This window comes from Mytilus edulis, chromosome 2, assembly GCF_963676685.1.
Source record: "Mytilus edulis chromosome 2, xbMytEdul2.2, whole genome shotgun sequence".
In the NCBI taxonomy this organism is placed as follows: Eukaryota; Metazoa; Mollusca; class Bivalvia; order Mytilida; family Mytilidae; genus Mytilus; species Mytilus edulis.
In genome coordinates, this window is record NC_092345.1 from 21,828,272 (window position 1) to 21,851,005 (window position 22,734).

Here is a 22,734-nt window from a genome sequence, read left to right on the forward strand (position 1 = left end):
GATTGTGATTAAATAGTTGACACAGCATAGGTTTCTGACACAGAATGAATGTGGTCCAATATGAACTTAAAATATTTTTTTTGTCTTTGAGCAATTCACTATGCTGTTGAATATTAATCCTCTCAAAAAAATGTTTGAAGAAATTTTCTTTTTATTTATGAAATCTGAAATGAGAAAAATTTACCCCCCCCCCCCCATTTTTTTTTTCACATCCCCCTTTCCTTTTTCAAAACTGATCTCAATTCAAATTACTAATGGAGTTTGCAACAATAACTACTCATTTAAATACATCATAAAATATTAAAATGTAAAATAAAGTGCTTGTTATCACTGAATGGTAAAGATTGTTTTAATTTATCAGTTGGTAGTAAAAGTGAATATACATTGTATATTGTATAAAACAAGAGGCTCTCAAGAGCCTGAATCGCTCACCTGAATTTTTTTGGTTTAATCTCTCATCAATGATTATTTTGGCTTTTCAATTTATTTAAATGTTCTTTGAATCGTCCTATTTTCTTCAAAAGCAAAAAGAAATCATTTTCTCCTGTTCTATTTTAGCCATAGGAGCTATGTTTCTTGACATACAAGGAAATGAAATATAAAATTTATACTAGATACTCTGAAACTCTGAAACTCATTCAGCCTAAGTTTGGCTGAAATTGATACAGCAGTTTCATAAGAGAAGATTTTTTAAAGTAAGTCAACATGGTGAACAAATTGTGAAAAAAGTCTTTAAAGGGCAATAACTCCTAAACAGGTCAATTGACAATTTTGGTCAAATTAACTTATTTGTAGATCTTACTTTGCTGATCATATTTGCTGTTTACAGTTTATCTTTATCTATAATAATATTCAAGATAATGATCAAAAACTGCAAAATTTCCTTAAAATTACCAATTAAGTGGCAGCAACCCAACAATTGGATGTTTGATTCATCTGAAAATTTCAGGGCTGATAGATATTGACCTAATGAACATTTTTACTCCATGTCAGATTTGCTCTTAATGCTTTCGTTTTTTAGATATAAGCCAAAAACTGCATTTGACCCCTATGTTCTATTTTAAGTAACGGCGGCCATGTTTTTTGACGGATCAAAAATCAAAGCACACACTTTGTGCAGGATAATCTAAGGAACAACCATGCTAAGTTTTAACCAAATCCATTCAGTAGTTTCAGAGGAGAAGATTTTTTAAAGTTAGCAAATATGATGAACAAATTGTGAAAAATTGTCATTAAAGGACAATAACCCCTTAAGGGGTCAATTGACAATTTTGGTCAAATTAACTTGTTTGTAGATCTTACTTTGCTGATCTTTTTTGCTGTTTACAGTTTATCTTTATCTATAATAATATTCAAGATAATGACCAAAAACTGCAAAATTTCCTTAAAATTACCAATTAAGTGGCAGCAACCCAACAATGGTTTGTTTGATTCATCTGAAAATTTCAGGGCTGATAGATCTTGACCTAATGAACATTTTTACTCCTGTCAGATTTGCTCTAAATGCTTTCGTTTTTGAGATATAAGCCAAAAACTGCATTTGACCCCTATGTTCTATTTTAAGTAACGGCGGCCATGTTTTTTGACAGATCAAAAATCAAAGCACACACTTTGTGCAGGATAATCTAAGGAACAATCATGCTAAGTTTTAACCAAATCCATTCAGTAGTTTCAGAGGAGAAGATTTTTTAAAGTTAGCAAATATGATGAACAAATTGTGAAAAATTGTCAAAGGACAATAACCCCTTAAGGGGTCAATTGACAATTTTGGTCAAATTAACTTATTTGTAGATCTTACTTTGCTGATCTTTTTTGCTGTTTACAGTTTATCTTTATCTATAATAATATTCAAGATAATGACCAAAAACTGCAAAATTTCCTTAAAATTACCAATTAAGTGGCAGCAACCCAACAATGGTTTGTTTGATTCATCTGAAAATTTCAGGGCTGATAGATCTTGACCTAATGAACATTTTTACTCCATGTCAGATTTGCTCTAAATGCTTTCGTTTTTGAGATATAAGCCAAAAACTGCATTTGACCCCTATGTTCTATTTTAAGTAACAGCGGCCATGTTTTTTGACGGATCATAAATCGAAGCGCACATTTTGTGCAGGATATACTAAGGAACAATCATGTTAAGTTTCATTCAAATCCATTCAGTAGTTTCAGAGGAGAAGATGTTTGAAAAATTGTTAACGACGACAGACGACGACGACGTCGACAACGACGGACGCCAAGTGATGAGAAAAGCTCACATGGCCTTTTAGGCCAGGTGAGCTAACAATGATTTAAGTTGATTCAACTACTATTCTGGACAAAGAAAGACAACTCCAATCACATGAAAATTTCTTGCTATTGCACAATATTGTGCAATTAGATATTTCTTGCTATTGCGCAATACTGTGCAATTGAAAATATTTGCAATTGCACAATACTGTGCAATTGAAGATTTCTTGCTATTGCGCAATACTGTGCAATTGAAAATTTCTTCTTATTGCACAATATTGTGCAATTGAAGATTTCTTGCTATTGCTGAATACTGTGCAATTGAAAATTTCTTGCTATTGCACAATACTTAATATAATAATTTTTGATCCTGATTTGAACCAACTTGAAAACTGGGCCCATAATCAAAAATCTAAGTACATGATTAAATTCAGCATATCAAAAAAGCCAAAAAATTCAAGTTTTATTAAAATCAAACTTAGTTTAATTTTGGACCCTTTGATATTTAATGTAGACCAATTTGAAAACGGGACTAAAAATTAAGAATCTACATACACAGTTAGATTTGGCATATCAAAGAACCACAATTATTCAATTTTTGATGAAATCAAACAAAGTTTAATTTTGGACCCAGATTAAGACCAACTTGAAAACTGGGCCAATAGTAAAAAATCTAAGTACATTTTTAGATTCAGCATATCAAAGAACCCCAAGTATTCAATTTTTGTTAAAATCAAACTAAGTTTAATTTTGGACCCTTTGGACCTTAATGTAGACCAATTTGAAAACGGGACCAAAAGTTAAGAATCTACATACACAGTTAGATTCGGCATACCAAAGAACCCCAATTATTCGATTTTTGATGAAATCAAACCAAGTTCAATTTTGGACCCTTTGGGCCCCTTATTCCTGAACTGTTGGGACCAAAACTCCCAAAATCAATCCCAACCTTCCTTTTGTGGTCATACCTTGTGTTTAAATTTCATAGATTTCTATTTACTTATACTAAAGTTATGGTGCGAAAACCAAGAATAATGCTTATTTGGGCCCTAATTCCTAAACTGTTGGAACCAAAACTCCCAAAATCAATCTTAACCTTCCTTTTGTGGTCATAAACCTTGTGTCAAAATTTCATAGATTTCTATTTACTTAAACTAAAGTTAGAGTGCAAAAACCAAGAAAATGCTTATTTGGGCCCTTTTTGGCCCCAATACCTAAAATGTTGGGACCAAAACTCCCAAAATCAATCCCAACCTTCTTTTTGTGGTCATAAACCTTGTGTTAAAATTTCATAGATTTCTATTCACTTTTACTAAAGTTAGAGTGTGAAAAACTGAAAGTATTCGGACGAAGACGACGCCAACGTGATAGCAATATACGACGAAAAATTAAAATGTTTGCGGTCGTATAAAAAGTATTACAACACTTCCATTGAAAACAATGTTAAATGACATGATTGTAGAATGTGTATAATTTGGGTTTTACCAAATACTTTTAATCCGTTTATAGTATGCAAGTTAATTTGTCTTATTAACTTACATTTCAGGCAAACTTAAGACTAGAGAGACGCATCATTAGAAAATTTATTCAAGCTTTGTCTGGTCTTCTATACCGACATTCAATATAAGTAATTTTCACAGCAAACTTAATATCCGATACAGACAATAAATGTTGAACTAGTCATTTCAAACAGTTCTGACATCAAGGGTGACTGGGTAATAGAAATATGGTCACTTGGTCTTCTCCCGACCGGCAGTAAAACGCATGCCAAAGTGTATCCTCCGTTTGGCTGTGCGGGATGTATCAAGTTCGCAGTAATGTCCGGTCAGAATGGGGATTTTAAATCTGATGCCTCGTGTAAAGAGATTGCCAGGCTCTTTGCACGTTAAGAACCCTTGCAATAACTCATTGAGGGGTCTGTAGGGGGCCTGTTGCAAGGCAAAGTTACTGTCACTATCCAAAATACCCTCATTTTTCCAGTGGCAGTCCAAATTTCCCTGACCATCATCCCAATTGGCCTCTATTATGACAAGACCTACCTATTGTATTTATTGTGAAATCGTTCTCGTCCTGAATATGCATGAAATATTTGCCACTGGACGTTAAGCAACCAACAATCAATCAAACAGTTCTGAATTAGTTTAATGCTTAAAAAATCTGTATTTATTGCAGAGTTAATGTTTTGGAAAAAATGAGTCCTGCAAAATTTACATTTTTTGTGAAAAGCGTGAAAAACAATTTTTGTGCAGCTGTTATGTCCTATCCATGTAGCATTAATATTGGATGAAAAGTTAGTTAATACCATGAATTCAATTTAAAACCTTAAATGGATTAAAAGTATTTGGTAAAACCCAAATTATACACATTCTACAATCATGTCATTTTACATTGTTTTCAATAGCAGTGTTGCAATACTTTTTTTCTAGGTGTATAGTTTAACTAGAGGCTCTCAAGAGCCTGTATCGCTCACCTGATTCTACTTGGGTTTTTGAAATCATATGAAAAAATATAAAATTTGGCTAAAAGTGACAACACAACCTCATTGATAAGGAAAGGAACATGTTTAATTTCATTCAAAAGTCCCCCACTGGCGGCCATCTTGGATGGCGGATCGGCTACAAAGTAACAACACTTGGACAGCACCTCATAAGGAACATTCATGCCATGTTTGGTTTTATTCCATTCAGTGGTTCTCTAAAAGAAGTCATTTGTATGCATTTCCCATAGGGTCCTATGTTAAACTAAGTCCCCTGCTGGCGGCCATCTTGGATGATGGATCTGCTACAAAGTAACAACACTTGGTCAGCACCTCATAAGGAACATTCATGCAATGTTTAGTTTTATTCCATTCAGTGGTTCTCTAAAAGAAGTCATTTGTATGCATTTCCAATAGGGTCCTATGTTAAACTAAGTCCCTGCTGGCGGCCATCTTAAATAATGGATCGGCTACAAAGTAACAACACTTGGTCAGCACCACATTAGGAACATTCATGCCATGTTTGATTTCATTCCATTCAGTGGTTCTCTAAAAGAAGTCATTTGTATGCATTTCCCATAGGGTCCTATGTTAACTAAGTCCCCCGCTGGCGGCCATCTTGGATGATGGATTGGCTACAAAGTAACAACACTTGGTCAGCACCACATTAGGAACATTCATGCCATGTTTGATTTCATTCCATTCAGTGGTTCTCTAAAAGAAGTCATTTGTATGCATTTTCCATAGGGTCCTATGTTAAACTAAGTCCCCCGCTGGCGGCCATCTTGGATGATGGATCGGCTACAAAGTAACAACACTTGGTCAGCACCCCATAAGGAACATTCATGCTATGTTTGGTTTTATTCCATTCAGTGGTTCTCTAAAAGAAGTCATTTGTATGCATTTCCCATAGGGTCCTATGTTAAACTAAGTTCCCGGCTGGCGGCCATCTTGGATGATGGATCAGCAACAAAGTAACACCACTTGGTCAGCACCTCATAAGGAACATTCATGCCATGTTTGGTTTCATTCCATTCAGTGGTTCTCTAGAGGAAGTCATTTGTATGCATTTCCCATAGGGTCCTATGTTAAACTAAGTCCCCCACTGGCGGCCATCTTGGATGATGGATTGGCAACAAAGTAACAACACTTGGTCAGCACCTCATAAGGAACATTCATGCCATGTTTGGTTTCATTCAATTCAGTGGTTCTCTAAAAGAAGTCATTTGTATGCATTTCCCATAGGGTCCTATGTTAAACTAAGTCCCCCGCTGGCGGCCATCTTGGATGATGGATCGGCTACAAAGTAACAACACTTTGTCAGCACCCCATAAGGAACATTCATGCTATGTTTGGTTTTATTCCATTCAGTGGTTCTCTAAAAGAAGTCATTTGTATGCATTTCCCATAGGGTCCTATGTTAAACTAAGTCCCCGGCTAGCAGCCATCTTGGATGATGGATTGGCAACAAAGTAACAACACTTGGTCAGTACCTCATAAGGAACACTCATGCCTTGTTTGGTTTCATTCCATTCAGTGGTTCTCTAAAAGAAGTCATTTGTATGCATTTCCCATAGGGTCCTATGTTAAACTAAGTCCCCCGCTGGCGGCCATCTTGGATGATGGATCGGCTACAAAGTTACAACACTTGGTCAGCACCTCGTAAGGAACATTCATGCCATGTTTGGTTCCATTCCATTCAGTGGTTCTCTAGAAGAAGTTCAAAATGTAAATTGTTAACGACGACGACGACGACGGACGCCAAGTGGTGAGAAAAGCTCACTTGGCCCTTCGGGCCAGGTGAGCTAAAAACTAACCTTCACATCTTGTTGTTGGTTTATAATTAATACATTGTTTTGATAAAGCATAAAATAATGCTGTATTTTTACTATCAGAGTGTATGTATGGTGGGTTTGATTTCATATATTGAAGGTGAGTGTCTATTATAGTCAGCCATCAATTTCACAGAGTTAATGTGCATCTTTATGGAAAGTCTGTTTCTATCCTAGTTTTTCAAAGCAGGAAATAAAATAAGATTAAAATTGTTTTTTTTTTATTTTCTCATCAAAGAGTCTATTTCTTAGCGCCAGTCTTCTTTTGGCTACCAGCTTTTCTAACTGTGACTGGTCTCTGACTTCTTATAATGGCACTTGCTCTTCTGACAGCAGCCTGAAATAATAATAAAACACATCAGGAACATGTGAGAAAAATAGAAAATAACAGGATATTACATTTAATGTAGTGATTTCAACAACACTTATGGTTATTCATTGGTGGGGAACACGTTTGAAGTAGTTGGATTCTAAAAACAAGAATGTGTCCTCAGTACACGAATGCCCCACTCGCACTATCATTTTCTATGTTCAGTGGACCGTGAAATTGGGGTAAAATCTCTAATTTGGCATTAAAATTAGAAAGATCATATCATAGGGAACATGTGTACCAAGTTTGAAGTCGATTGGACTTCAACTTCATCAAAAACTACCTCGACCAAAAACTTTGACCTGAAGCGGGACAGACGGACGAACGAACGAACAGACGAACGAACGAACGGACGAACGAACGCACAGACCAGAAAACATAATGCCCCTCTACTATCTTAGGTGGGGCATAAAAAAAGATCATCAACGCTATCAAAGAAAGTCTGAGGGAAAATTTTAGTGATCTGTATCAACAGCAATTTCTGCTTTTAAATAGACACTAGATACTAGGTAAGAGTGGCATATGTAATAGTTATATATCAAGCATAATTGCAAGTTCAATTTCTAACAAATAAACTAAATCTTGAGTGATTGCTCAATTTTCAGTGGCAAATATTTTATGCATATTTAGAGCGAACAAATAAAATAGCAATTAACTAGTTATGTAAATTTTGATCCATTGTTTTCCTAGGGAATTCTTTTGAACTAATAAACTACAGTGATGCCTACCTATCTTGAAGTGTTTTTGTGATATTTTGGCTTCATACCAACAGGTGTTGTCAGTTTTTTTTGTTTTTTTAAATGGACTTGGCATTCATAAGAACAAATTTTGCAGTTCAGTGACTTCCCTCGGACATTTTTCTGAATCTAATTAATTTATTTTCCATGAAAAATAGTACAAACCATTTTAAGATCTTTCCTGTATCTTTTATTTCTAATAAGTGTTCTGATGGAAGCCATTGTTCTCCTGGCACCTTTCTTCAGTTCTACTCTGGTGTAGGTTTTGTTTGGTTTTCTGTAGCCTTCAATAAAAATTCAACAATTACAATTTATCTGGCTTATCATTCAATACAAAATCTTTTTGTAAACTGACCTGTTCAATGGGGTAATTCTCAATATAACTAGCCGACCTATTGCACATGCTACTGGTAAATTAATTCTGCAAATTTTCAGACCCTTTGGATGAAAATATTTCCTGTTTGACTGATGTACATGTATCCTACTGAATAATTTTGTTTATGCTATTATCATACTTTGTTTTGCTAAAAGAAATATTTTACCCCTAAATATATATTTGAATATTTTTTTTCAAGAAAGGAAAGGTTCTAGTATTGAGATATAAAATAGCAATAAGTACTCAGATGTACAAATTTACCTTCTTTAAGTTTAAAGATTGTAATAAAGTTTTACAAATGTCTCAGGAAACAGGGGTGATAACAAAGTAAGGTTTATCTGCAGTCTGCACAAACAAATTACAAGTTAGATTACAATATATTCTTGAATAATGATGAGTGAAACAACTAAATTACTTTGAATGCAAAAAATGAAACTGGCCTGTATTAGCGGGTGTCATGACCTTACTTGGGTATTTTTTGTTCATTGATTCGAAAGGCCACTGCCAGGCCATTCTGTAATTCGTTTTTTACTCAAATCATAGAAATGATGGCGTGCGATAGTTGGGTATTTATTATCAATAATCAAAACAAATGTTGAAATACGTGTATCAATATAATGTAGTCAAAATAGCACATTTAACTTTTTCAAGAGACTTGGCAATGATGACAACAATAACGAGATGTCTATGCCCAGACACATCAGTTTTGTCATGTTCAAGAACAATATAAATATTCTACTAAGACCTCTGGCATCTGCATTAATAGTTTCTTTTCTTCAGTCCAACTTACCTTTGCTATTTTTTGTAATCATGACCACACCTTTACCATCTTTAGCTGGCTCAACACCAACAGTTTTTCGGTTAACTAAACCATTATAACGGAAGCAATTCTTTGCTTTAAGATTATTGGGTTCCTGAAAAATAGAATTACATGTTGAGACATATATGGTTATAATTTTAGGCCTTCATACAGCATACAAGAGTTATGTATTTAAAATCTATCTTACTACATTTTAACTGTTTTATTATTTTCACAGAAAGAGATCTGTAGCAAAAATACCAGGTAAAAAGCACAAAATGATAGCCTTCTGTTTGATGATCCAGAATTATCATCAATTTCAATGCCACTGCATCAGTCAAACAAGTAAGCTTGTTATATTCATTGTGATAACTTCACTCCCATAAGAGGTGTCAATAACTTAAGTCATCACTTGCAGAGGCACTGAAACCAGAGTTTAAAATAGAAAATGTAAAAGGTCTGAGGTACTTTTAAACAAGTATGGTTAAAGTGGCACCACCAAAAATAAAACTTGATCTGTATTTTGTGTTAAAATGAATAAGCATTGTGTTTAAGATTCAAAATATTTGGTTGCAGCAAACTTAAGTTGGAGAACAAACAAGAGGCTGTCAGAGCGACAGCAAACCGGATTTATTCATATTTATTCGTGTCCTGGTATTTTTCAATATCACAAGAACAATAACTGATGAACGGTGAAAGTGAAAATCTTCAATATCAGACTTGACCTCCATTTTGTCATCAGTTACAACATATTAAAATTTGAAAAGCTTTGCTTGAATGGTTCATTTGTAAATGCAACAACATGACTGGAAACACCATTTTTTAATCTTTCAAGAACCATAACTCCTTAACAGTAAAAGTCAAAATTGTCATTATTGAACTTGACCTCCATTTTGTCATCAGTAACAACATATTAAAATTTTAAAAGCTTTGGTTGAACGGTTTATGAGTAAATGCACGGACAGGACTGGAAACACCATTTCTCAATCTTTCAAGAACCATAACTCCAGAACCATAAAAGTCAAAATTGTCATTATTGAACTTGACCTCCATTTTGTTGTCAGTAACAACATATTAAAATTTTAAAAGCTTTGGTTAAACAGTTCATGAGAAAATGCACAGACAACATTTGGCTGCCGCCTGCCAGACCAGCCACCTGAACGCCCGCTGTACATCCCCAAATCAATAACAGACATTTTTGTCACAAAAATCCAGTTAAAAACAATTTGGCTGCCGCCCGCCCGACCAGCCACCTACCCGGACGCTGTACATTCCCAAATCAATAACAGACATTTTTTGTCACAAAAATCCGGTTAAAAACAATTTTGGTGTTATTACCTACATACATACATTTTTTTTTTATCCAAAATTACCATAATTTACAATGCCACTGCATCAGTCAAACAAGTAAGCTTGTTATATTCATTGTGATAACTTCACTCCCATAAGAGGTGTCAATAACTTAAGTCATCACTTGCAGAGGCACTGAAACCAGAGTTTGAAATAGAAAATATAAAAGGTTTGAGGTCTTTTTAAACTAGAATGATTAAAGGGACACCACCAAAAATCAAACATGATCTGTATTTTGTGTATCAAGTTTCATATTTGGTTGCAGTAAACTAAAGTTAGAGAACAGAAACCAATTTTCATGAATTTTGGGACATAGGGATGTACAGGAGTAAACCTTAATGACCCCTCTGCTACAGCAGGGGGTTAAAATTGTTTTCATCCAGCAAATGGTTTAACATACCTACCCTACCCTTTTCTTTGAAGGTGGAAGAGGAAACACATAATTTATTTATTTTGGCCAGACTTGAGTTGATAAACTAATACGAAATCAACCAACCATAATCTATGCACACTCAGGAATTATTTTGTCCAAGACCATTTCAAGTCTTTTAGTCTTTTAACAGAAAGAGATCTGCTAAAAACTTACAGTATGGCACACAATGATAGCCTTTTGCTTGATGATCCAGAATTACCATAATTTACAATGCCACTGCATGTCAAACAAGTAAGCTTGTTATATTCATTGTGATAACTTCACTCCCATAAGAGGTGTCAATAACTTAAGTCATCACTTGCAGAGGCACTGAAACCAGAGTTTGAAATAGAAAATGTAAAAGGTCTGATGTACTTTTAAACCAGTATGGTTAAAGTGGCACCACCAAAAATCAAACTTGATCTGTATTTTGTGTTAAAATGGATAAGCATTGTGTTTAGGATTCAAAATATTTAGTTGCAGCAAACTTAAGTTAGAGAACAAAAAACAATTTTGGGATGTACAGATGTACTGATAGACCCCTCTGCTATGGAGGGATCATAAAACATGTTTTCATGGAGCATATGTTATTACCTACATACTCTACCTATTTTTTTTTTATCCAAAATTTTCATAATTTTCAATGCCACTGCATCAGTCAAACAAGTAAGCTTGTTATATTCATTGTGATAACTTCACTCCCATAAGAGGTGTCAATAACTTAAGTCATCACTTGCAGAGGCACTGAAACCAGAGTTTGAAATAGAAAATAGAAAAGGTTTGAGGTCTTTTTAAACTAGAACGATTGTTAATGGACACCACCAAAAATTGAACATGATCTGTATTTTGTGTATCAAGTTTCATATTTGGTTGCAGCAAACTAAAGTTAGAGAACGGAAACCAATTTTCATGAAACCAGTATGAAATAGAAGATGTAAAAGGTTTAAGGTCTTTTAAAACTAGAAATATACAAGTGGCACCTCCAAAATTCAAACTTGATCTGTATTTTAAGTTGATAAGCATTATGTATACATAATTTCAAACGATTTTTTTGAGACTTACTGAAGTTTAAGAATGAAAATGCATTCAACAATTTTACATGTTTTTAACCATCAGAAACTCATGAACAATTAAAGTGACGCCACCAGTTCAAAATTCAAACTTGATCTGTATTTTGAGGTTGTTGGCATAAGTTCCATAATATTTGGTTGCCACAAACTAAAGTTAAAGAACAAAAACCAATTTCAGGATGAATGGGTGTAAAGGAGTAAATCTCAATGACTCCTCTGCTATGGCCAGGGCATAAAACTGTTTTAATAAAGCAAAAGGTTTTACCTACCAATCAAGGCTTCCATACCTAGTTTTTTTGGAGGTGTATAGGAAACAAAATCTATTTATTTTAACCTGACAGTGGTTGGTTAACAAATATGAAATCAACCAACCATAATCTATCTACACTCAGGACCGCTTTTGTCCAAGACTAATTCAATTCTTTTAGTCATTTCACAGAGAGGATCTGTAGAAATACATACAGAAGAAGGGCACGAATTGATAGGATTTTTCTTGATGATCCAAAACTATCATAATTTTCAATGCCACTGCATCAGTCAAACAAGTAAGCTTGTTATATTCATTGTGATAACTTCACTCCCATAAGAGGTGTCAATAACTTAAGTCATCACTTGCAGAGGTTGAAATACAAAATATTAAAGGTCTGAGGTCCTTTAAAACTAGAATGGTTAAACTGGCACAACCAAAAATCAAACTTGATCTGTATTTCAAGTTAATAAATATTGTGCATAAGTTTCATTATGTTCTTTTGAGGCTTATATTTACTTTAGTTAGAGAACAGAAACGAATTCAGCATTTTTTCCTGTCTGAAACTGTATGCATATAACTAGAACAGCTAAAGAAACACCATCAGAATTCAAACTTAATCTGTATTTAAGGTAGTTGGCATTGTGTATAAGTTTCCTAATATTTGGTTGTCACAAACTTAAGTTAAAGAACAGAAAAAAATTTCAAGATGTATGGAAGTACAGGAGTAAATCTTGATGACCCCTCTGCTGCAGTGGGAGCATACAAATGTTTTCATAAAGCAAATGGTTTAACCTACCTTCCAAGGCTAGCCTACCTAATTTATTTTGAAGTGAAATAGGAAACACACAATTTATTTATTTGGCTGACACAGTGTTGTGGTTGATTAACTAATACGAAATAAACCAACCATAATACAAGGTTTATTCAATTCTTTTAGCTATTTCACAGAAAAGATCTACAGAAAAAATTATAGAAGGGTATAAATTTATACACCACTGGGTCGATGCCACTGCTGGTGGACGTTTCGTCCCCGAGGGTATCACCAGCCCAGTAGTCAACACTTAGGTGTTGACATGAATATCAATAATGTGGTCATTTTCATAAATTTTCTGTTTAATACAAAACTTTGAATTTTTAGAAAAAACTAAGGATTTTCTTATCCCAGGCATAGATTACCTTAGCCGTATTTAGCTCAACTTTTTGGAATTTTGACTTCTCAATGCTCTTCAACTTTGTAGGTGTTTGGCTTAATAAATATTTTGATATGAGCATCAACGATATGTCTAATGTAGACGAAACGCATGTCTGGCAAACTAAATTATAATCCTGGTACCTTTGTTAACTATTATAGGTATAGCTTTTTGCTTGATGATCCAAAATAATCATGTTTTTCAATGCCACTGCATCAGTCAAACTAGTAAGCTTGTTATATTCATTGTGATAACTTCACTCCCATAAGAGGTGTCAATAACTTAAGTCATCACTTGCAGAGGCACTAAACCAGATTTTGAAATAGAAAATATTTTAAAAGGTTTCATGAGGTCTTTTTCAACTAAAAATGTTAAAAGTGGCATCATCAAAAATCAAACTTGATCTATATTTTGAGTTAATAAGCATATCCTTTTCATCACCTTTGGTTGAGGCTTACATTTGTTGGAAAACAAAAATAATTCAGCAATTTTTCACATTTTTAACAAGCAGTGACTCTACAATGCTTAAATAAACTCATCATAGATACCAGGATTAATTTTGTATTTAAGCCAGATGTGTTTTTTTGTATACAAAAGACTCGGCAGTGAGGCTCGAATCCAAAATAGTTAAAAAGGCTAAATAAAGAATGAAGTTGAAGAGCATCGAGGAAAGTGATACCACCAGATCAAAATTCAAACTTGATCTGTATTTAGTTGTAGCTATATATAGTTGGCATTGTGTACAAGTTCATAATATTTTGTTGCTGCAAACTAAAGTTAGAGAATAGAAACCAAAATTGAGAAAGGGGTTTAGAGGAGTAAATCTCATCACCCCTTTGCTACAGCAGGGGAAAAAAAAGTTTTCATAAAGCAAAAAGTTTTACCCGCCTACCGTACATACATGTATTTATGTGTAGGTGAAATAGGAAACACACAATCTATTTATTTTGGCATGACACAGTGGTTGATAAACTTAGTTGAAAGCAACCACCTATAATTCAAGACTAATTCAATTCTTTCAGTCATTTCACAGAGGATCTACAGAAAAACTTACACAATGGGTAGAAAATTGATAGCTTTTTGCTTGATGATCCAAAATTATCATAATTTTCATTGCAACTGCATCAGTCTCACAAGTAAGCTTGTTATATTCATTGTGATAACTTCACTCCCATAAGAGGTGTCAATAACTTAAAGTCATCACTTGCAGAGGCACTTAAAACAGAGTTTGAAATCGAAAATTTAAAAAGTTTTAGTATAAAAAAAAATAACAACCAAGAACCGTTAAAGTGGCACCACCAAAAATCAAACTTGATCTATATTTTGAGTTAATAAGCATTGTGTATCAGTTTCATAACAATCGGTTGAGGCTTACTTAAATTGGTTAACAAAAATGAATTCAGCAATTTTACCTGTTATAAAACAGCAGTAATCTAGAACGGTTAAAGTGACACCAACAGTCTAATATTCAAACTTGATCTGTATTTTGTGGTAGTTGCCATTGTGTATACGCAAACTAAAGTTAAAGAACCGAAACTAATTTTGGGACAAACAGACATATCAAAAAAATCTTAATATCCCCACTGCCACAGCAGTGGCATAAAATTGTTTGAACACCTACCCTACTGATTTTTTTTAAAAGGTGAATTGAAAACACACAATTTATTGATTTTGGCCCAACATAATACTAATAGTTGATAAACCAACAAAATCAACCAACCACGATCTTGTTTTCTATACACTCTCAGGATCAATATTATCCATTCTCAATTCAATTTTTTCAGTCATTTTACTTAAAGGATCTACAGAAAAACTTACAGAAGGACACAAATTGATAGCCTTTTGCTTGATGATCCAAAATTATCATCATTTTCAATGCCACTGCATCAGTCAAACAAGTAAGCTTGTTATATTCATTGTGATAACTTCACTCCCATAAGAGGTGTCAATAACTTAAGTCATCACTTGCAGATGCACTGAAGCCGTTGTTTGAAATAGAGTTTGAAATAGAAAATGTAACAGGTTTGAAAATCAAACTTGATCTGTATTTTGTGGTAGTAGGCATTGTGTATAAGTTTCATAATATTTGACTGCAGAATTTAAAAGTTTGGACACTGAAACCAATTTTTGGATGTGCAGGAGTAAATCTTGATGACCCCTCTGCTACAGCAGGGGCATAACAATGTTTTCATAAAGCAGAAAGATTTTTTAAAGGGTTAAATAGCAAACACACTATTAATTTTGGCCTGAATCAGTGGTTGATAAACTAAAAAAAAATCAACCAACCATAATTTATACATTCAGGATCAATATTGTTCAATTATCTGTAGAAAATCTTACAGAAGCAGGGAACAAATGGATAGCCTTTTGCAAGATGATCAGATTCAAAATTGTCATTAATTTCAATGCCACTGCATCAGTCAAACAAGTAAGCTTGTTATATTCATTGTGATAACTTCACTCCCATAAGAGGTGTCAATAACTTAAGTCATCACTTGCAGAGGCACTGAAACCAGTGTTTAAAAAAAGAAAATGTTAACGGTTTGAGGTTTTTTTCTTTTTAATCTAGAACCATTTAAAGTGGCACCGCCAAAAGTCATACTTAATGTGTATTTTGTGTTACTTAGCATTGTGTATAAGGTTCATAATTCTGTTGATGCTTTCTTAAGTTAGGGAATGGAAACGAATTCAGCAATTTATCCCTTTTTGACCCAGCATTAACACTATAATTTGATCTGTATTTTGTGGTAGTTGACATTGTGTATAAGTTTTATAATATTTGGTTGTGGCAAACTAAAGTTAGAGAAGGGAAACCAATTTTTTGACATAAAGGAGTAAATCTTAATGCCTCCCCCCCCCCCCTTCTACTATTGCTGGGGCATAAAAATGTTATAAAGCAAAAAGTTTTACCTACCTACCCTACATGATTTGTTGAGGTAAAATAGGAAATTCACAATTCATTTATTTTGGCCTGACACAGTGGTTGATTAACTAATACAAAATCAACCAACTATAATCTATACACTCTCATGATCTATTTTGACCAAGACCAATTCAATTCTTTCAGTCATTTCACAGAAAGGATTTGCAGAAAGACTTACAGTAGAAGGGTACAAATTGATAGCCTTTTGCTTGATGATCCAAAATTATCATAATTTCCAATGCCACTGCATCAGTCAAACAAGTAAGCTTGTTATATTCATTGTGATAACTTCACTCCCATAAGAGGTGTCAATAACTTAAGTCATCACTTGCAGAGGCACTGAAACCGGAATTTGACATAGAAAATATGACTGAGGTCTTTTTAAACTAGAAATGTTAAAGTGGCACCACCAAATCAAACTTAATCTGTATTTTGAGATAATACGCATTGTGTATAAGTTTCATAACCTTCAGTTGAGGCTTATTTTAGTTAGAGAACAGAAACAAATTCAGCAATTTTTCCTGTTTCACAGTTAAAGTAACACCACCAAAATTCAAACTTGATCTGTATTTTGTGGTAGTTGCGTTGTGTGTTTAAGTTTCATGATATTTGGTTGCCGCAAACTTAAGTTAGAGAATGTCAACCAATTATGTGACATTCAGATGTACAGGAGTAAATCTTAAGGACCCCTCTGCTACAGAGGGGGCATACAAAAGTTTTCATAAAGCAAACAGTTTTATCTACCTTCCGAGGCTACCCTACCTAATTTTTTTGCAGGTGAAATAGGAACACACAATTTTTTTTATTTTGGCTTGACACCAGTGGTTGATTAACTAATACAAAATCAACCAACCATAATCCAAGACTTATTCAATTCTTTCAGTCATTTCACAGAGGATCTACAGAAAAAACTTACAGTAGAAGGGTACAAATGGATAGCCTTTTGCTTGATGATCCAAAATTATCATAATTTTCAATGCCACTGCATCAGTCAAACAAGTAAGCTTGTTATATTCATTGTGATAACTTCACTCCCATAAGAGGTGTCAATAACTTAAGTCATCACTTGCAGAGGCACTAAAAACAAGAGTTTGAAGTAGAAAATATAAAATGTTTTAGTTTTTTTTAAAACAAGAACCATTAAAGTGGCACCACCAAAAATCAAACTTGATCTATATTTTGAGTTAATAAGCATTGTGTATCAGTTTCATAACAATCGGTTGAGGCTTACTTAAATTGGAGAACAGATATGAATTCAGCAATTTTACCTGTTTTAAAACAGCAGTAATCTAGACCGGTTAGAGTTACACTAACAGTCTAATATTCAAACTTGATCTGTATTTTGTGGTAGTTGCCATTGTGTATAAGTTTCATAATATTTGGTTGCCGCAAACTCAAGTTAAAGAACCAAAACCAATTTTGGGACAAACAGACAGGGGCATAAAAAAATTTCACACCTACCCTACCAATTTTTTTAAAAGGTGAATTGGAAACACACAGTTTATTTATTTTGGCCTGACACAATAGTTGATAAACAAACAAAATCAACCAACCATGATCTTATTTTTTATACACTCTCATGATCAGGATCAATATTATCCAATCTCAATTCAAATTGTTTAGTCATTTTGTCATTTTACAGAAAGGATCTGCAGAAATACATAGCCTTTTGCTAGATGTTTTTTTCAATGCCACTGCATCAGTCAAACAAGTAAGCTTGTTATATTCATTGTGATAACTTCACTCCCATAAGAGGTGTCAATAACTTAAATCATCACTTGCAGAGGCACTGAAACCAGTTTATATAGAAAATGTAAAAGGTTTAAGGTCTTTTAAAATTAGAAATGTAGAAGTGGCACCTCCAAAAATCAAATTTATCAGTATTTTTTTTAAAAGTTGATAAGCATTGTGTATACATAGTTTCAAAAGATTTGGTTGAGGCTTACTTAAGTTAGAGAATGGAAATGCATTCAACAATTTTACCTGTTTTTAACTATTAGTAACTCTAAAGTTTTTCGAGTTAAAGTGACGCCACCAGTTCAAAATTCATGTTGATCTGTATTTTGAAGTAGTTGGCATTGTGTATAAGTTCATTATATTTGGTTGCCACAAACCAAAAGTAAGAATGGAAACCAATTTCAAGACGAATGGGTGTAAAGGAGTAAATCTCAATGACCCCTGTGCTACAGCCAGGGCATAAAACTGTTTTCATAAAGCAAAATGTTTTACCTACCAATCAAGGCTTCCCTACCTAGTTTTTTTGGAGGTGTAATAGGAAATCTATTTATTTTAACCCGACAGTGGTTGATTAACCAATATGAAATCAACCAACCATAATCTATCCACACTCGGGACCAATTTTGTCCAAGACCAATTCAATTCTTTTAGTCATTTCACAGAGAGAATCTACAGAAAAACTTACAGAAGAAGTGTACAAATTGATAGCCTTTTACTTATACTAGATGGTCCAAAATTGTCAATGCTACTGCATCAGTCAAACAAGTAAGCTTGTTATATTCATTGTGATAACTTCACTCCCATAAGAGGTGTCAATAACTTAAGTCATCACTTGCAGAGGCACTGACACCAGTGTTTTGAAATGGAAAATGTTAAAGGTTTGAGGTTCTTTTGAACTTGAAGGGTTAAAGTGGCACCACCAAAATCATACTTGATCTGTATGCATTGTGCATAAGTTTTATAATCTTCAGTTGATCAGGCTAACTTAAGTTAGAGAACGGAAAAGAGTTCCGCAATTCTTCCTGTTTTAAACCATAAGGCCAAATAAAAATATATGTGTGGTTCCAGTTAGTTGGGCATATATTTCAAGAATTAATTATGGTTAACACACAAAAAAAAATTCCGGATTTTGACAATCCAAAATAAAAATATATATATAAAAAAAAAAAAAAAAAAATTGCTGACCTACCGACCCTATTATTAAAAAGGATGCAACTGGAACCACACATATATTTTTATTTGGCCTAAGCACACTACTCTTAATCGGTTAAAGTGACACCACCAAAATTCAAACTTGATCTGTATTTTGCAGTAGTTGGCATTGTGTATAAGTTACATAATATTTGGTTGCCGCAAACTTAGTTAGAGAACAGAAACCAATTTAAGGGCGTACAGATGTAAAGGAGTAAATCTAAGGGGCATACAAATGTTTTCATAAAGCAAAAAGTTTTACATACCTGCCCAAGCTACCCTACAAATACTTTTTTTGTAGGTGAAATAGGAAAGAGTTTTTTTATTTTGGCCTGACATAGTGTTGATTAACTATTAAGAAATCAACCAACCATAATATATCCATACTCAGGATGAATTTGGTTCAAGACTTATTCTATTCATTTAGTTATTTCACAGATAGGATTTTCAGAAAACTTACAGATGCAGGCACAAATGATAGCCATTTGCTTGATGATCCAAAATTATCATCATTTACAATGCCACTGCATCAGTCTCACAAGTAAGCTTGTTATATTCATTGTGATAACTACACTCCCATAAGAGGTGTCAATAACTTAAGTCATCACTTGCAGAGGCACTGAAACTAGTATTTGAAATAGAAAATGTAAAAGGTCTGGCAGGGGCACTGAAACCAGTATTTGAAATACAAAATGTAAAAGGTCTGAGGTCATTTTAATCTAGATCGGTATAAGTGACGCCACCAAAAATCAAACTTGATCTGTATTATGTGTTTATAATCATAGTGTATAAGTTTCATAATATTCGGTTGAGGCTTTCTTAGTTAGAGAATGAAAATTTCAGCAATTTTTCCGTTTTATATCGGCACACCATTAGAATGGTTAAAGTGACATCACCAAGTCACATTTGATCACTTTTTGTGGTCATAGGCATTGTGTATAAATTTCATATTTGATTGTGACAAACATAAGTTAGAGAATTGAAAGCAATTTTGGTAGACAGAGGTACAGGAGTGAAACTTACAGAAGAAGAGTACAAATTGACAGCTTTTTGCTAGATGATCCATAAATATCAATGCTACTGCATCAGTCTCACAAGTAAGCTTGTTATATTCATTGTGATAACTACACTCCCATAAGAGGTGTCAATAACTTAAGTCATCACTTGCAGAGGCACTGAAACCAGTGTTTCAGTTGAGAAAAAATAAAGTTTGAGAACAAAAACCAACTTTGGGACATTCCTAAATACAGACAAAGGGGGGCATAACAATGAGATCTTTTTGCATACAATCTGCAGCAAGCCATTAGTCTGAAACCTAGCTGCAGAACCGTAGCTCTTAGGTCCATATGTTATTCTTTTACTATTTGCGGACCATGGAGCTACAGATTTTTCCTATTTCAAAATGTTCTGTATTGCGACCCAGGTTCAGGTCGCACTTATTTCCTAAATATTTATTGTTTATAATCCATGCAAAGCTTGTCAATATATGTAGTTCGTTTCGTTAGACATTTTTCTAGGATATGACGTACCTATTTATGTTTGACTATTCATTTCCTTAACACTATTATCCAATTATTCCCATTTGTATACACTCTCCGCCTATTTTGTTCGGCCATATTGAATTGATATTTTATAGTGCGTCTTTCTATATTGTGATGTTATACTATTGTTTCCGAAAAGGGAGAAGGTTTGGTACCATTAAAACATTTAATCCCGCTGTAAATGTTTGCACCCGTCTTAAGTCAGGAATCTGATGTACAGTGGTTGTCCTCGGGTTATGTAGTTCATACATGTTTCTCTTTTCTTGTTTTTATATAGATTATACCGTTGGTTTCCCCGTTTGAATGATTTTACACTAGTATTTTTTTGGGGGCCCTTTATAGCTTGCTGTTCAGTGTGAGCCAAGGCTCTGTCTGTGTTGAAGGCCGTACCTTGACCTATAATTGTTTACTTTTTATAAATTGTTACTTGGATGGAGTGTTGTCTCATTGGCACTCATACCACATCTTCCTATATCTAACCTATATGTAAGCCATGTCCCCTTGCCTTTATCTTTCAAATTGCACTAAATGTAAAATGTGAATATAGCAGAAACATCTATACAGTTTGAACCCTCTCCTAAAATCATGGGATAACATTCAGTATACATACAGTACTGAAGGTCTGTCTGTTGCCTTTCAACAAGTAACTGGAATTGTTTCTGATGATTAACCACTGTAGATCTGCAGACATTGCCATTTTGTCTGGTCTGAAAATATCAAAAGAAGATTTTTTACACTGGCAGCTACATATATATGATTGAACACTGTACACCATGTACTATTTTGAAAACAGATATATCTGCATCTTATAAAAAAATTCGGAAATTACTTACATAATGTACAAATGTATACAATATGTATAATCATGTACATTTTGCATCTTAAAAATCTATTATTTAAAAATTTCATTTAATAGAAGCTAGTTTTCTTTTTGTTTAAATATTTGGCAAGCCGAATGAGAGCAGTGGTGAAGTGGTTAGTGTATCGGACTACTAACACAAAGGTTCCTGGTTTGATTCCTGTTTTTGGGATGAAAATTTCAGGGACCGAATTTTCAGCTCTCCTTTGAAACCATTAGCGAGTATGGTCATGAGGAAACGCTGAGTCTGTCAGAAGGGGACAATAAATGGCTGACCTGTGTAAAGAAAGAGCCAGATCTCTTGCACATTAAAGACACCCTTGTAGATTTCAAAAAAGAGCAGGCTTATGTCACTACTAGGCAGCACTCGTGCCCGCAAAGTGGAAAGGGATTAATATAAGTTGCAAAACTTGTTTCCCAATCCATTATAAATAAATATATTTAAACTAAATATTTGGCTTATCTCTTTTATTATCTGTTTATTTGTGAGAATTGTATGTGTCAATACACCAGATTGCTAATTGTCTGCCACTACAGACATAAAATTTTGATTGTAAATGTTGTACGACGTCCAAGGTTCAAGTGTTGCAAATTCTGAGGTCAAGTATATCGGATTCCCAAATAGTGACAAGGTCTAATGAACTGATAGAACAGTAGCTGCGGAACCGTAGCTCTTAGGTCCGCAAATAGTCAAAAATAACATAAGGACCTAAGAGCTACGGTTCCGCAGCTAATAGAACAGTGGATTAGTCAGTCTTTTAATATGCCCAGACTAAATATATATACTCTTCCTCAGTATCAGTCATACTGCCAAGATGAAATAGATGTGTAATTATTGTAATACACTATTTGGTGTTCCAACCCCCCTTTTTTTTGGACAGTCAATGCATTTGAATGGGGACATGTAGTTGTAACTCCCCCGGGGCCCCCTTGATAGTCGACTTTATTGTTTACACAATTTTATTGATAGAACTTCCGATTCCTGTGGTATTGATAGTCGATTTTATTATTTACAGAATTTTATTGATAGAACTTCCGATTCCTGTGGTAAGAAATACTAAACAGAATAGGGGGAACAGTGATGAAACTTTCAGACCATGGAATTTAAACTGAATTGCTCATTTGTAGTTATTTCTAACCGTCATATCATTTGCCAAACTATGGGGGAAAGACTATTTTATTTCATTCAGTGGTAAATTGTTGGGTATAAATGTGGAAAACTGTAAATTAAAGCAGCGTGTTTGTTCCACATGTTATACCTTCAGAGAGCAGTGAAAAAGAGGCCATGTCAGAACTTCTTTCTGTTGTTTTCCGGTTCCTTAAATTTTTAAAAATATGTACTTATATTCTACTTAGAAAAGGGCGAAATACAAACTCTATCGTAAATTACAT

At 34.0% G+C, this 22,734-nt stretch overlaps 1 protein-coding gene across 1 annotated transcript; it reads right to left on the minus strand.

The window, feature by feature from the left end:
- Window positions 1–6,741: 6,741 nt before the first annotated feature.
- On the minus strand, window positions 6,742–21,230 carry LOC139511717 (large ribosomal subunit protein eL28-like). Its single transcript, XM_071298750.1, has 4 exons — window positions 21,094–21,230; window positions 8,811–8,934; window positions 7,810–7,928; window positions 6,742–6,874 (listed from the first exon to the last, which is right to left on the minus strand). Exons 1-4 carry the CDS (start codon window positions 21,178–21,180, stop codon window positions 6,779–6,781), a joined length of 426 nt encoding a protein of 141 aa, XP_071154851.1. The 5' UTR covers window positions 21,181–21,230; the 3' UTR covers window positions 6,742–6,778.
- Between the last annotated feature and the right edge of the window lie 1,504 nt (window positions 21,231–22,734).

What these genes read in the sequence shown, in the direction of transcription:
- LOC139511717 (XM_071298750.1), bottom strand. Translation starts at nt 21,180, where the DNA reads ATGGCAATGTCTGCAGATCTACAGTGGTTAATCATCAGAAACAATTCC. An exon ending in ACAGACAGACCTTCAGTACT is followed by an intron (nt 8,935 to 21,093) that starts GTATGTATACTG and finishes TCTATTTTTCAG; the next exon opens with GAACCCAATAATCTTAAAGC. An exon ending in ACAGGAAAGATCTTAAAATG is followed by an intron (nt 6,875 to 7,809) that starts GTTTGTACTATT and finishes TTATTATTTCAG; the next exon opens with GCTGCTGTCAGAAGAGCAAG.